Source organism: Culex pipiens, chromosome 2 (genome assembly GCF_016801865.2).
Source record: "Culex pipiens pallens isolate TS chromosome 2, TS_CPP_V2, whole genome shotgun sequence".
Lineage (NCBI taxonomy): Eukaryota > Metazoa > Arthropoda > Insecta > Diptera > Culicidae > Culex > Culex pipiens.
The window spans coordinates 153,652,116-153,666,070 of NC_068938.1; the positions used below are offsets into that span (position 1 = coordinate 153,652,116).

A 13,955-nucleotide genomic window follows, 5' to 3' on the forward strand; every position below is an offset into this window, starting at 1 on the left:
GAATAACTTTTTAGAACATCGCAAAGCGCTAGGAGTTGATTCCGAAAAGAAACAAGATGTTTTGGGATATTTTTTTTTTGTTTCTTGGGCCCAATACACACCACATATTCTAATTTCAATCCAAATTTGCCTTTTAACTCAAGTTTAACTTATGTTACGATTTTGTTTTAAATTATTTATTAATGTTTTATTCACAACATAGGGGGAGAGGGGGTCATATGCAACTCCGGGGCAAAATGCACCCACAGCATTTCTCGATATTAGGAAGAATTTTCCGGGGAAAAAATCATAGAAATTGGAAGCTTAACATTGTAAAACTATGCTGGAAAAGTTTGAGCATGGTAGGGTAAAAACAGCCAAAGTTATTTGCAAAACTTTAAAATGTTGTGTTTTGATCTAATTTTGATTGAACTTCCATTATGATGTTTGGACAATATAAAAAGCATTTATTGATATTGTAAGTGTTTGTTTATATAGTTTTTACCACAATCTTCATTATTCTATAGATAGATGAGTCCAAAAACATGAAAAATTTATTTTTGATTGAATGTTATGTAATAAGCGTGGTCGGGGCAAAATGCATCGCTGTGATGCTCCTTTGTTAAAACAGCGGTGTCATCTAGTGGTGGCTAGTGAAAACTGCTTTTACCCGGTGCATTTTGCCCCATTTTTGTGGTGCATTTTGCCCCGTTGTTGTAGTGCATTTTGCCCCAATGCTGTGGTGCATATTGCCCCGCATGATTGTTTGGAATGAATCAAAAATATTTTTAGAAATATGCATTTTTAAGCAATTTTGAGGGGTTTTCAAGACATTTTACACATGGGTGACGATGTTATGGTTGAGAAATCACAGTTTTCCCTTAGGGGGTGCATATTACCCCTTCTCCCCCTAATTATTTTTCAATCATCGACTTGACGTGACCTCAACCCACTAGATCGGTTACTTATTTATAAGCCTCATTTCTCCTAAACGACTTTTCAATTTAACGATCTTTAAAACTTCTTGTAAAACTGATTGTTCAAAACGTTTTCATAAAACATTTTTATCACGCAAAAATATAATTTCACGTCCTTCATACAATTATCAGCCGGTATGAAAATCCGTAGATTTTGGAGATCAATCCGTAGATCCGTAGAAATGGCTAAAATCCGTAGATCTACGGAGAAATCCGTAGATATGGCATCCCTGGCAGGGTGGGTCTAATTAAAAAGTTCATTTTTGGAGTGATTTTTAAGCCTTTCCTCAGTATGGTGAGGAAGGCATAAATTTTAATAAGATAAAAATTAAAAAAAAAACTGAAAAAGTGAATATTTCGATCCTACTCGCCACCAGGATGCGTGCACGTTTCCGTGAAATTCCTCAATTTAAGTTTGCCATAATATTTTATTTATGTCTTTTTGCCTTACTGCCACCTGCTTCTCGCTAGAACAACTTTTTGTAAAGCAGCTAATCGCCACCAGGTTGTATTACATACATGTGTTGCCGCTGTAATCAAATTATAGCGAAACGTTTTCAGCGGTACTCCCCTAAAAATCACCACAAGGGTCCATATCTGACACCTGCCCACTTCTGTCAAGCGGCTTGTTTTCATTCTTCGACCGCGTCCCTCTCGCTTCGGCCAAACGTTTTGTGTAATTTCCCCGCGACAAAAAAAAAAACCGGCCTCCAAAATGTCGTTCAAGGGCTCCAAGGTGCAGAAGGTGATGGTCCAACCCATCAACCTGATCTTCCGCTACCTGCAGAACCGGTCCCGCGTGCAGGTTTGGCTGTACGAGAACACCCACCTCCGGATAGAGGGACACATCGGTAAGCGCTCGGTTCTAACCTCAATCTGGTCCGGTCCCCGGAGGAAGGAAAGTAAACAGAGTTCTAATCTGGATTGAGTTTTTTTTTTGCAGTCGGATTCGACGAGTACATGAACCTGGTGCTGGACGAAGCCGAGGAGTACAACATCAAGAAGCAGAACCGGCGCACCCTCGGCCGGATCATGCTCAAGGGGGACAACATTACGCTCATCCAGAACGTTCAGGCGAATTGAGGCGGGGACGGAGCTGACCATCAACTTGAATTAACTTTAACTTTTTAAATATCTCTCGTGTGAACTTGTGTGAGGGGAGAGAGAACCATCTTCTGAGAATTAATTTCATTTAAATGCCGATTCTGTTATTTTGTAAGACTAGTGAACGATGTTTCGTCCGGGAAGAATTTGAAGGCGAATCGTTTACGAATTAAAACAATCTTTTTGCTGTAAAGTGAAAAATACTGCTGTAAAGTAAGAATAAATGGAAGGATAATGAATTCAAAATCGATGTGTTTTCAGTGTAGTTGCTATAAAAATTAAAATTCTAGTTTAATAGTGCAACACCTAATTGAGAAAATTATAATTATTTCCAGGTGCGAAATTTGCAGCTCCGTTTTTGGAAAAGTGCATAACATACATTGCGGAAAATGCGTCCGAGTGCGTCAAGACGAATGCGTTTCTGAACCTCACCAAGGAGGGACTGATTCAGGTCATTTCGTATGATAATGTAAGTATGACATTTTGGTTAACTCGAATTCTTTTAACTGCTTTTTAAAATAATTCTAAAACTGATTTAAATGTATTGGGTAAAACTAGTAGGCTAGGCCACACAGGTCTGAAAATAGTTGGAAATTTGCCGAAATCTGTGAAAATCGGGAAAAGTGGAATATCCAAAACATTGTTTGCAAAAATTTAACACTTCAACAATTCCAGAACCTGTTTCGAACCTTTTTGTCCTTTTTTCCCGTCCTTTAAAACGACCTATTCTTGATTCTGGTATAAATTTGGTGAGTTTTTTCATTCTTTCAAACATGGGCACGATGCTTTGGGGCTAAACGGGACACAAAGGGCGAATGCGGATAGCAGTTTTACATATATGTTGTTGCACAACATTTTGGTATTTTTTTTTATTGGTTTCGGTAAGAACAGACACAGAAAAACTAAATACAGTATGGCCCATAAAAAAATGCGACATTGTTATTAGGTGTAAATCGGGACTATTTTTACTATTTATGATGTATGTAGCATGTGTACACGTTAAATAGGTTCAAAACAAACAATCAATGCCTTTAAAACCATTCCCTTAGCATACAATAAGTTACAGCTCATTGAAATTTATAATTTTCCAATTTGCTCTACGCCCAGGCCATATAAAGAAAAACATACTTTTTTCATGTTGGTCGATCTGGATAGCCTATTATGGTATTTTTATGGACTAAAAAGTATACAGCCTTCAAGGTTACTGTTTTTGGAGAGTTGTAAGAGTTAGTTCCACCGAATTTTACGCATTCTATTTACCAGTTATAATAAAATAGTGAACTTTTCAAAAATATCCCGATTCTGAAAATGCATCATTTTTTGGGATTTTTTGGAGCCTGCAATGTTTCAACGAAAAAAACAAATGCTACTAATGATGGTAATTGATACTAACAGATGCTCTGATGTGACTTTTAACAATATAGAGCCGCTGGGCACGCTTTTGAGCCATCGACAACGGTTTTAAGTTATTGATTTATTTTGACAGAATCACACAAAATAATAACCAAAATGGCATTTTTCACACAAATTACCAATTTTAACAAAATTAAAAAACTTCGTTGATTGGGCGTATTTAAGAAGGACTTCTAATGATGCTTTCGGCACATTGTTGGATATTTTAAACTGTTTCGTTTTTGAAATATAAATTATTTAATTAGGGTAAATATTGTTCCAAAAATACATTCATAATTGTAGACCACCTGTACACAGTTTTGGTGAACTGCAAAAAACTATCATGACGATATCTTCAAAACATACTTAACTAACACCATAATACATTAAAAAATCAGATTGTTAAATAAATTTAAGAATGGCACCACTTTTTCTGTGAAAAAATGCACAAGTCGTATTTTTTTATGGGCCATACTGTAAGTCCATCAAAATCCATATTTGGAACTTATAAGTGCTCTAAAAACTGCCCTGTTCAGACTGTAGTCCCGATTCGCCCCGTTGATGACAGTTCTCTAGTTAAAAATCCGACTTATAAAATATGTTTTTACTTGTTTTCTGCAGACCCAAAGGTTATGACTCTCCTTGAATTAAGCTTGTATAGTCATTTTTTGTAATTTTTTGTAGGTCAGTGAACATAGCATGTTTTGACTATTTACTCGAAATATTTACAAAAAGAAAAGGTTAAAATGGATGTTTAGAGAAAAAAATCTGGAGTTTTTTTTAAAGGTCCAATAAACCAAATTTCCAGTCCAGAGTCAGGGGTATTTAAAAACACCCAAAAAGCAAAAACTGAAAATTTGGTTTATTGGACCTTTTAAAAAACTCCAGAAATGGGTCATATGATCAAAAGGGCGTAATAATGAATGTTTGGGCCTTTTGAAATGTTGGTCTTGATTCAAAAAAATTGAAAACATTTTTTTCGAAACGATCAGAAAATTTCACGAATGTTTCATATTTTAACATTCAAAATCGGACCATTAGTTGCTGAGATATCGACATTAGAAAATGGTGAGTTGTTTGGGTGACACTTGAGCAGTTCTCTCAGATTTCGGTCATTCGATTTTTTTTTTGTATTTCTAATCCGACTGAAACTTTTTTGGTAAATTTTATTTATAACTTAAAACTTGATTTGCAAATAACACTTTTTTTTTATATGTTTTAGGGGACATCAAATGCCAAATTTTCAGAAATTTCCAGGTTGTGCAAAAAATCTTTGACCGAGTTATACATTTTTGAATCAATACTGATTTTTTCAAAAAATCGAAATATTTGTCGCAAAAATTTGTCAACTTCATTTTTCGATGTAAAATCAAATTTGCAATCAAAAAGTAATTTTGATAAAGTGCATCGTTTTCAAGTTAAAGCTATTTTTAGGTAACTTTTTGAAAATAGTCGCAGTTTTCAAATTTTTTTTAAATTAGTGCACATGTATATTTTTGAAAAGCTGAGAAAATTCTCTATATTTTGCTTTTTTGAACTTTTTTGATACGACCCTTAGTTGCTGAGATATTGCCATGTAGGGCGTCCAATTTTCCCGGGTTTTGAATTTCCCGGGAAACGGGAAAAATATTTTTGGAATCCCGGGAATTCCCGGGATCCCGGGAAATTTTTGAATCAGTAATAAAATCTATGTTTCATTATATTTGTTATGTTTTCAAGCTTAAAATCATTAATTAGCTTAATAATATCAAATGGTCATAATCCTCACTTCAATCTAAACAAAGACGACAGTTTTAAAATAGCCTAAAAGATTTTTTTTTATCTTTGTGGTGTTTAGGATTTTATATCAACTACTATTTTTAATTCCAGTATGATTAATTATTTTTTATTTGCGAATCAAATTACATAATTCTTGAGTTTTTTTAAAAGGTCCAATAAGCTTTTGTCTTCCATATGTTTATAGAACCTAATCAAAAAAAAACTTCAGCATTCTTTCATATATTTTTTTTCTTTTATATATATTTTTATATGACATGACTAAAACAGCTTAAAAAAAATATTTTATGTGTCTAAAAACCAAAAAACGACAATAAATAAAATGATACCAGTCAATGTTATATTTTATATAACTTTGGAATTCATTGTTTTATTTAAAACATATTTTACAAATTATCTTCAAGTTACTACCGGCAACCGAGGGAAAATCAGAATTACAGTCTAAATAGGTACAGGAGATTTTAGAGCAATACATTTGGAAGTACAAATTGTTTTGTTCTGTTCCTGTTTTAACCGAAGTCATCCAAAACGTCATGCAATTATTTTTTGCTTTAATAGCTGTATTTATTCGTTACATTTGTACGTATTTGCCCTAGATGCCGGTGTTTGATTATAAATAATTTGATATGAGATTGTTTTTTTTCAAATTTAAAATCGAAAATATACGTCAATATATCCAGTCTTTAAAAAACATAAAATAATAGAGAAAAAAATTTAAAGCACTAAGCATTTTGCGGACCTGTTAATTAAAATTATAATATTTTTTCCTTAAAAGCCAATTTAATGCTGAGATTTGCTGAATACAAATTTTAATTCATTTTATTGTTCTACTATAAATCTGAATTTCCAGACCAAAATATGATTTTTTTTCAATTTCGGGAATTCCCGGGACAAATTATAGAAAATCCCGGGATTCGGGAATTCCCGGTTTAGGAAAAATCCCGGGATTTTTGTCCCGGGAATTCCCGGGATGGACGCACTATTGCCATGCAAGTGTTTAAAAACATGAAAATTGATGTTTTTTAAGTCTCACCCAAACAACCCACAATTTTCTAATGTCGATATCTCAGCAACTAATGGTCCGATTTACAATGTTAAAATATGAAACATTCGTGAAATTTTTCGATCATTTCAAAAACCTACCATTTCATACCTACAACTTTGCCCAAGATACCAAATCGATCAGAAAATTCCTTCAAAAGATTCAGATTTTTGAATTTTCATACATCATTTTTGTATGGACAGCTGCCAAATTTGTATGGAAAATTATATGGACAAACTAATGATGCAAAATGGCTTCTTTGGGCATACCGAAGGCATACAAAAAGTTTCAGTCGGATTAAAAAATACAAAAAATAAAATTCTAAAAAAAATACCGATTTCGTAGAGAATTGCTCATGAACTGTTTTCAAATTGCAAAAAATTACCATTTTTGTAAATTCCATCTTAAAACGCCTATAACTTGACACGGTGCACTTTAACGAAAAAACGTGTAAATTCGATTGGAAATCGAATCTATAATTTTGGAAATTTAGTTTTACAATTTCTTAGATTTTTATTCAAAAATCATTTTTTTCAAAACCAAAACTATCCTAAACCATCCTCTTAAAAAAACAAATTCCAAATTTCAAGCTTATTTTTTTTTTGAATCAAAAAATATCAAAAAAGTCTACTGTAAATAAATTGCAGAATATCAATGAATTTCAAAAATAAAATTGAAAAATAATAAATGCAAATGGCCTTACCACTTGATCTTGAAATTATGTTTATTTTTTGGTTTAATTCAAACTTTTAGCTCATTTTTGTTTTGTTTTCAAGGGGAAACGTGGTTAAAATATAGAAAGAAAATGTATTGTCATGTCGTCAGTTGTGTGCTATCTTGTGACAACGACCATTTAGTACTTTTCGAGAAAATCGATTTTTAAAGTCTGTTGGTAAATAATTTCAAAACTATGATTGATAGAGCCAAACTTTTTGAAGCAATCGGTTCGTATACTATCGCTTAACAAACGCTCCAATTTCAACTAATTTGGTTACACCAGTTAAAAGATACAGTAAATAATGTAAACAAAAATCTGAAAAGCACGTGTCACAAGTGTGTTTCGAAAGTAAAATTGTACTACGTGTCACAAGTGTGCACAGAATTCCCATACAAACTAAAATAAGTTCAAATCAATGGTTTAATCGACTTAATCTGTATATTTTTATAAACAAAAGGTTGAATTGCCTTTAGAAAGATGTGTGTACATAAATTTGTGAAAAACAAGAAAAATTTTCCACATTTTCCAACAACATGTATGACGTGTCACAAGTGTGCACAATCATTTTGATGATAAATTGGTCTATGTCACAAGTGTGTATTGCGATATCCGGGAAACGGAAGCGAGTTTCCAAAATCGGGTTAAAGCATCTTGTAGTGTTTGTTAAGTATAGCAAAACGTCATCATTAACTCATTTTCGACCAAAATGGTCTATGTCACAAGATAGCACACAGCTGACGATGTATAGACTAGTTAACAAAATGTTTCAATTTGGGATTGTGATTGCTAATGATAGTAATAATAAAATTGAAAAGTGTATCAGACTGTCGATTGTTAAGAAATATTGTATACCATGGTCGTTTTTCGGGGCTGGAAAGTTAGTAGCGCTATTAAAAGCCCATTAAAAATGGGGGTAAAATTTTGTATAAAAACAAGCCGAAAATCATTCACCATCATCACAGATTGTTTAACTATTCAGTTTGAAACATCTAACTCCCTCCAAATCAAATCAAACCATGAAGATCACCTTCTTCCTCGCTGTGGTGGCCTCCGTCGCCTATCTGTCCACGGTGACCGCCCAGGATGTCACCGTTGCCGCGGACCCCTCGGTCATAACTGGAGCCGGAGCTCCTGCTCCGGCAGCTCCGGAAACCACAAACAAACCGGACACCACGACGGTTGCTGGAACCAAGAAGGATGATTCCTCGGAGGAGAACGGATCGGATTCGCATGAGCGCAAGGGCCATGGCAAGCGTGGCCATGGAAGGAGACACGGTAAGGGTAAGGGTGGCGAGAAGGAGACCACCAAGGGCAACAAGGGAGACACCAAGGGACAGGCCAACAAAGAGAGGGGACAGGCCAGTAAGGGAAAGGGACAGGGTAAGAACTAAGGTTGTGATGATCATGGATATTTATAAATTTGCTTTGTAGAAAAGTAATCGAAATTGCAAAATTTATTGGAATAAATTGTTTACTCCTTTATTTGACGTTCTTGGTCAAATTGTGTCTTCGAAAGAATTGTTGTTCTGTACTCAGGGGTGACGTTAGGTCTGGGGGTGAGATTGAGTCATACAAAAATGCTGAAATTTGTATGACTCAATCTTGATACTTGATATTTTTAAGTTATTGACATACAGGGTGAAAACCTTTAAAGGTGTTAACCAAAACCTAACTTTGTTGGATAACGTTTTAGAGCTTTGGTGTCTTGGACAAAGTTGCACTGGAGACAATTTGAAGAAAGTTTGTCGAAGAAGCCACAATTCTAGCTCTTGATCTACAAGAGGTAAACGCCATTTCTGCCAATAAGGTCGAAAAAGACACTTCGGTGATAACTTAAAATAATATTTTTGGAGGTGTTTTTGAGTGTTTATTTAGATATTATTATACTGTTCTTGAATGACTTTGCTTCGCTTTGCTTCATTGTTTTGAAATGATTTTGTACCGATTTTAAAGTTGCGATGTGGTGTATTTGGTGCAAAACCCTAACAATACATCTGAAAGGACATTCTTTGTATCGTCATCTGGGGCGAATTGGGACACATGGGGTGAATTGGGACAGCTGTTTCAGCAAGGTTTTTGCACTATATTTTGATATTTTTGATTGATTTAGGTTAGAACAGATACAGATCAACTAAATAAGCGCATCAATTACTAAATTTAAAACATTTAAATGTTTTAAAAACTGCTGTCCCTATTCGGACTGCCTCAGTTGACGGTACTACATATCCTGAAAATATTCCAGTAAATATATTTTGATATCTGATTTGGTTTGGCTGATTTGATTGGGGTTTCAATTGAATTATATACCAATTTTATACGGAATGAGCAAACATTAATAAAAGGTGACAAAAACTTCAAATATAATGTGCATGAGCATACATTTTTTTAATTTAAAATGGCTGTAATTCGAAAAAGTTCGAATAACAGCCATTATAAATTCGATTTTGAGAGAAAAAAAAACTAACATTTTTCGATTTTTCAAAAAACATTTCTGAAAAAAGAAAATGAACAGCTTAGAAAATTTCCTATTAATTTGCCTAAGAAACATTGAAAATTGGTCTATTCCTTCCTGAAATAAAGTCACTTAAATATAAAAAAGCAAAAGCAATTAAAGTTTTATTTCTAAGTGTCGACCAGACAGCACTAAACTTTCAAATGCTGATGTCTCAGAAACTAATGGTCCGAATTTCAATGTAAAAAAATGAATGATTCGTAAAATTTTCTGATCGCTCCGGAAAAAGTTCCTTATGTTTTAAACTCAAGACTAACATTTCAAAAGAGTCAAAGACTCTTCTTCATTTAATTCGAAAACGGTGCATTTTTTTTAAATGCATGAAGTACATTTATGTTGAAAATTCGATTCTACGAAATGATATGCAAAAGTTGTGTTTACTTAAAATTCTATTTATAAAAAATCACTGTTTGAACAAAAATACTCAACTGTAAAATCTCTGCCTTACTTCTCTATGGCCTGTTTTGATTCCCAAAAAAAAACGAAAATCTAGAAATATGATTTTTTTAACGAAACCTTTGAAGAGACAAATTTATTTTAAAAATAAGTTATTTTTTGAGAAGGTACCTTTTTCTGTATAGTCCTTGCTAGAGGGTGACGATTCTCGAGATTTTCAATTTCCCGGGAATCGAGAGTTGAATTTGTCCATTTCCCGGGAATTCCCGGGACCCGGGAGTTTTTTTTTACTATGCCAATAGTGGCAAAATTCAAAAAGAAAAGTATTAAATTTATTATTTATTCGTTAAATTAAGAGCGAGTCCACGAACAGGGCATACCCCTTTGTATGGGACGTCGTTTGGACCTCACCAATCTGCCAGAAATTTTCAGGGGTTGTTTGTACATATAAAACTAGCATCTGGCCAAAATATGAGCACTCTGGGTCAACGGGAAGTGGGGCAAATCGGGACACAAAGTTTGAAGGTTTAAAAACGTCAAAAGCTCAAAAAGGCTATAACTCAGGCAAAATTCAATTTAATTTCAAAATTCAAAATGCATCTGAAAGGGCTTAAAAAATGCAACAAAATGCAGGGTAGAGCATCCCAATTTGTTGAATCTGAAGGGAGTTATTGGCATTTTAGTGAAAAAATAGCATAATTTTCAAACTCAAATAAAAAAGTCTTCCATCCAGATATCAACTCGGTTCGACCTGCAGCTTGTAGGGGACATCTGGGACTACCATCCGAGACTGAGAACGCTTTGGGTAAGGCAGTAAAACGTATTAAATAGATACTTTTACTTTTAGTGAATTTTTTGGTTGTACATTTTTGCTCGGGGGACCCCTTAGATCAAATTTTCCGATGATAATTTTATCATATTCGTGTTCCTGAGACAATTTCACAATAGAAAAATGCATAAAAATGTTTATTTTCATCCATTTTAACCCTTTAAAAATTAAAAGTTCAAAAAAAACTTATATTCACAGTTATTTAAAATCAAGTTCGTTTCCAAGGATACTAGATGACACCAGAAAAAAGCAGCTTCTTAACTTTTTTAAACTTTTATTTTTAAGAGGGTTAAAATGGATGAAAATAAACATTTTTATGCATGTTTCTATTGTGAAATTGTCTCAGGAACACGAATATGATAAAATTACCACCGGAAAATTTGATCTAAGGGGTCCCCCGAGCAAAAATGTACAACCAAAAAATTCACTAAAAGTAAAAGTATCTATTTAATACGTTTTACTGCCTTACCCAAAGCGTTCTCAGTCTCGGATGGTAGTCCCAGATGTCCCCTACAAGCTGCAGGTCGAACCGAGTTGATATCTGGATGGAACACTTTTTTATTTGAGTTTGAAAATTATGCTATTTTTTCACTAAAATGCCAATAACTCCCTTTAGATTTAACCAATTGGGATGCTCTACCCTGCATTTTGTTGCATTTTTTAAGCCCTTTCAGATGCATTTTGAATTTTGAAATTATATTGAATTTTGCCAAAGTTATAGCATTTTTAAGATTTTTGACGTTTTTGAACCTTTAAACTTTGTGTCCCGATTTGCCCCACTTCCCGTTGACCTAGAGTGCTCATATTTTGGCCAGATGCTAGTTTTATATGTACAAACAACCCCTGAAAATTTCAGGCAGATTGCTGATGTCGATGCGAGATGGGTATGCTTTGCTCGTGGACTCGCTCTTAAGTATCCTCAAAATTTTCAGGAACTATATAGTTTACTACAATTGTTTTAAAATGTTTACCAATCATAATTCGCAATGAGTGACTTTTCAAATGTTGCACAAACTTGTTCCATGAACTTCTTATTATTAAATTTTTGTGAAGTAAAAACATAGCTAATATATAATTTCCCAGTATCGAGATTTTTGCAATATGATAAATAACGACTCAAAATAACAATTTAAACTTTTTTTTATCTTTTTTAAGGTCAACTGTAAATTTAAATTGAAGATATATTTACAGTTATCAGGAAAACCGGAGTATTCACAATTGGCGAACCTTAACTTTACAAAGATTACCGCTCCAGAGTTTTTTTTTCCCAAAATATAATGTAATATTGAGGTTGACGTGAAACATAAATTGACATCGCTTTGACATAAAAAAAAGAAATTACCTTGAAAATTAACTTAGGTACCTAGAAAAAAAAAAGACAATTGCTATGCTCGAGAGAAGATATGGAATTTGAACTTATCTTGAAAAAGCTTTTACCTCTTAGAAATAATAAATAAAAATAATATTTCTAGAGTTTTTTTCATAACGTCCTATAAACACTCTGGATTTATAAAAAAGAAAACATTGAATTTCATTTCTGGGGTGTAACTGCAGAGTATGTTTTAAGGTAAATTTTGGGGTCCACATTTTTTGGCTTCTCTAAATTATAGTTATTGGATTTTTTGACAAGTTAAAATTTAAAAATAAAAAAAATATATATGAATAGGAAGATTAGAGAACCATTGGTTAATTTGAATTTGAACATAGAACATTAAACACCCAATGTTACAAAACAATTTTGAATTTTTCAAATACTTCTTGATTAGTTTATATAATTTTGCTTCAAAATTTATAAGTTTAAAATTTCCCGGGAGTCTCGACCGAATTTCCCGGGAATCGAGAAGTCCAAAAATGGTCGATTTCCCGTGAAATTTTTCCCGGGAATTCCCGCTCGTCACCCTCTAGTCCTTGCGAATACCTAAAAATCAATCAGAAAATTCCTTCCCAATACAAAGATTTTCGAAAATTTATTTATAATTTTGTATGAATATCTGTCAAATTCGTATGGAAAATTATTCGAACAAAACTCAATTAGAAATTTGACCAAATAAGTGAAAATTAGGTACTTTTTTGTTTCAAAAACCTTTTGGATTCTTCTTTTTTTTGTAAAATAGTATAACAAAAATATATATTTGACTGGAGTTTAACTATTTTTTTCTGTGTACCATCAGCAGGTTGTGGGTTGACCTTTGAAGGTTGAGTTCGGGTCTTAAAAATTTGCCTGAAAATTAACCAGCAAACTTAGCCCAATTTTGGACTCAATTTTTCAACCAATTGCTGTGCAATATATATTTTTTTTTCTATGTCTATTCTATGTTTAGGGGAGAGTGGAGAGACTTGCCTGTATCTCGTTAGCGTGTGGGTAAAAAATTAGCTTTGTTTTAGAAAGTTATAAGAAATTTTCATAAAGTTACTGTAGAATAAAAATGGAAAAATAATAAATTGTTCGGATTGAGTAAGACATGATTCTAAAAAGTACTGTGAAAATCATCCAAGAGATGGCCCTTATTTCCCTTGTCGAAGCCCTTTCCCTTGCCCTGACCAATTCCGTGGTTCCGTTTGCCACAATCCTTCTTCTTCTGGTCCTGCTTTTCCGGCTCATCCTTGGCCCCTCCAGAGTATGGCGTATCCCAGGGAGAGCTCTCCGATGCCACTGCGGGAGCAGACGAAACTGGAATGGAAACGTCCTCCTTAATCAAGGCAATCGGTATGGTTGGGTCGATGAATGCATTTTGGGCTCCGATTGAAGCCAGAAAGGCGACGGTGGCCAGAAATGGGAAGAGGAAGAATATCTTCATGGTTTGGCTAGGGTTGGTTCTGATGCTGGTTAAAGAAGTTTGGATAACTGTGATAAATATACATTTTACATAGCCTTTTATAGTGGATGTTAGTTACTAATGAGTTTTTGATAGCCATAGTTTGCTTTGCTTTGGTTTCTCCTGTCTCGTCAGAGGCGCTGGAGCAGAAATCCCACGTTAGAGGAAGGCCATGCCCCGGGGGGCGTAGTGCCAATAGTTTCGTTTTTAGTTTGCTTTGCGGAAGCAAATTCAAACGCTACGCATGATTTTTTTTGTTCAATTTGTAGTTGATGGATACTGTAATCATTTGTATGAATTAATTTTAAAATTCATACTTTATATTTCATTAGAAATTTACTTCACCTATTTTATACTACTTTAGCTCACAACATATTTTTCTATTTTTATTTTTAAATGTCATGGTCATGAGTT

At 33.8% G+C, this 13,955-nt stretch overlaps 2 protein-coding genes across 2 annotated transcripts in view; both read left to right on the forward strand.

The window, feature by feature from the left end:
• Positions 1–13,955, forward strand: part of LOC120429588 (serine-enriched protein) — a 38,321-nt gene that overhangs the window by 20,540 nt on the left and 3,826 nt on the right. Inside the window, exon 4 of the mRNA XM_039594625.2 lies at positions 2,396–2,529. Within this exon, the coding sequence (XP_039450559.1) occupies positions 2,396–2,529 (134 nt within the window). The remainder of the gene's footprint in view (positions 1–2,395; positions 2,530–13,955) is intronic.
• Positions 1,587–2,306, forward strand: LOC120429589 (probable small nuclear ribonucleoprotein E). Its single transcript, XM_039594626.2, has 2 exons — positions 1,587–1,807; positions 1,900–2,306. Exons 1-2 carry the CDS (start codon positions 1,672–1,674, stop codon positions 2,037–2,039), a joined length of 276 nt encoding a protein of 91 aa, XP_039450560.1. The 5' UTR covers positions 1,587–1,671; the 3' UTR covers positions 2,040–2,306.

Excerpts from the sequence above, each read along its gene's own strand:
- LOC120429589 (XM_039594626.2), top strand. The coding sequence starts at position 1,672 with ATGTCGTTCAAGGGCTCCAAGGTGCAGAAGGTGATGGTCCAACCCATC. Across the intron at positions 1,808-1,899 it reads CCGGATAGAGGGACACATCG|TCGGATTCGACGAGTACATG; the intron begins GTAAGCGCTCGG and ends TTTTTTTTGCAG.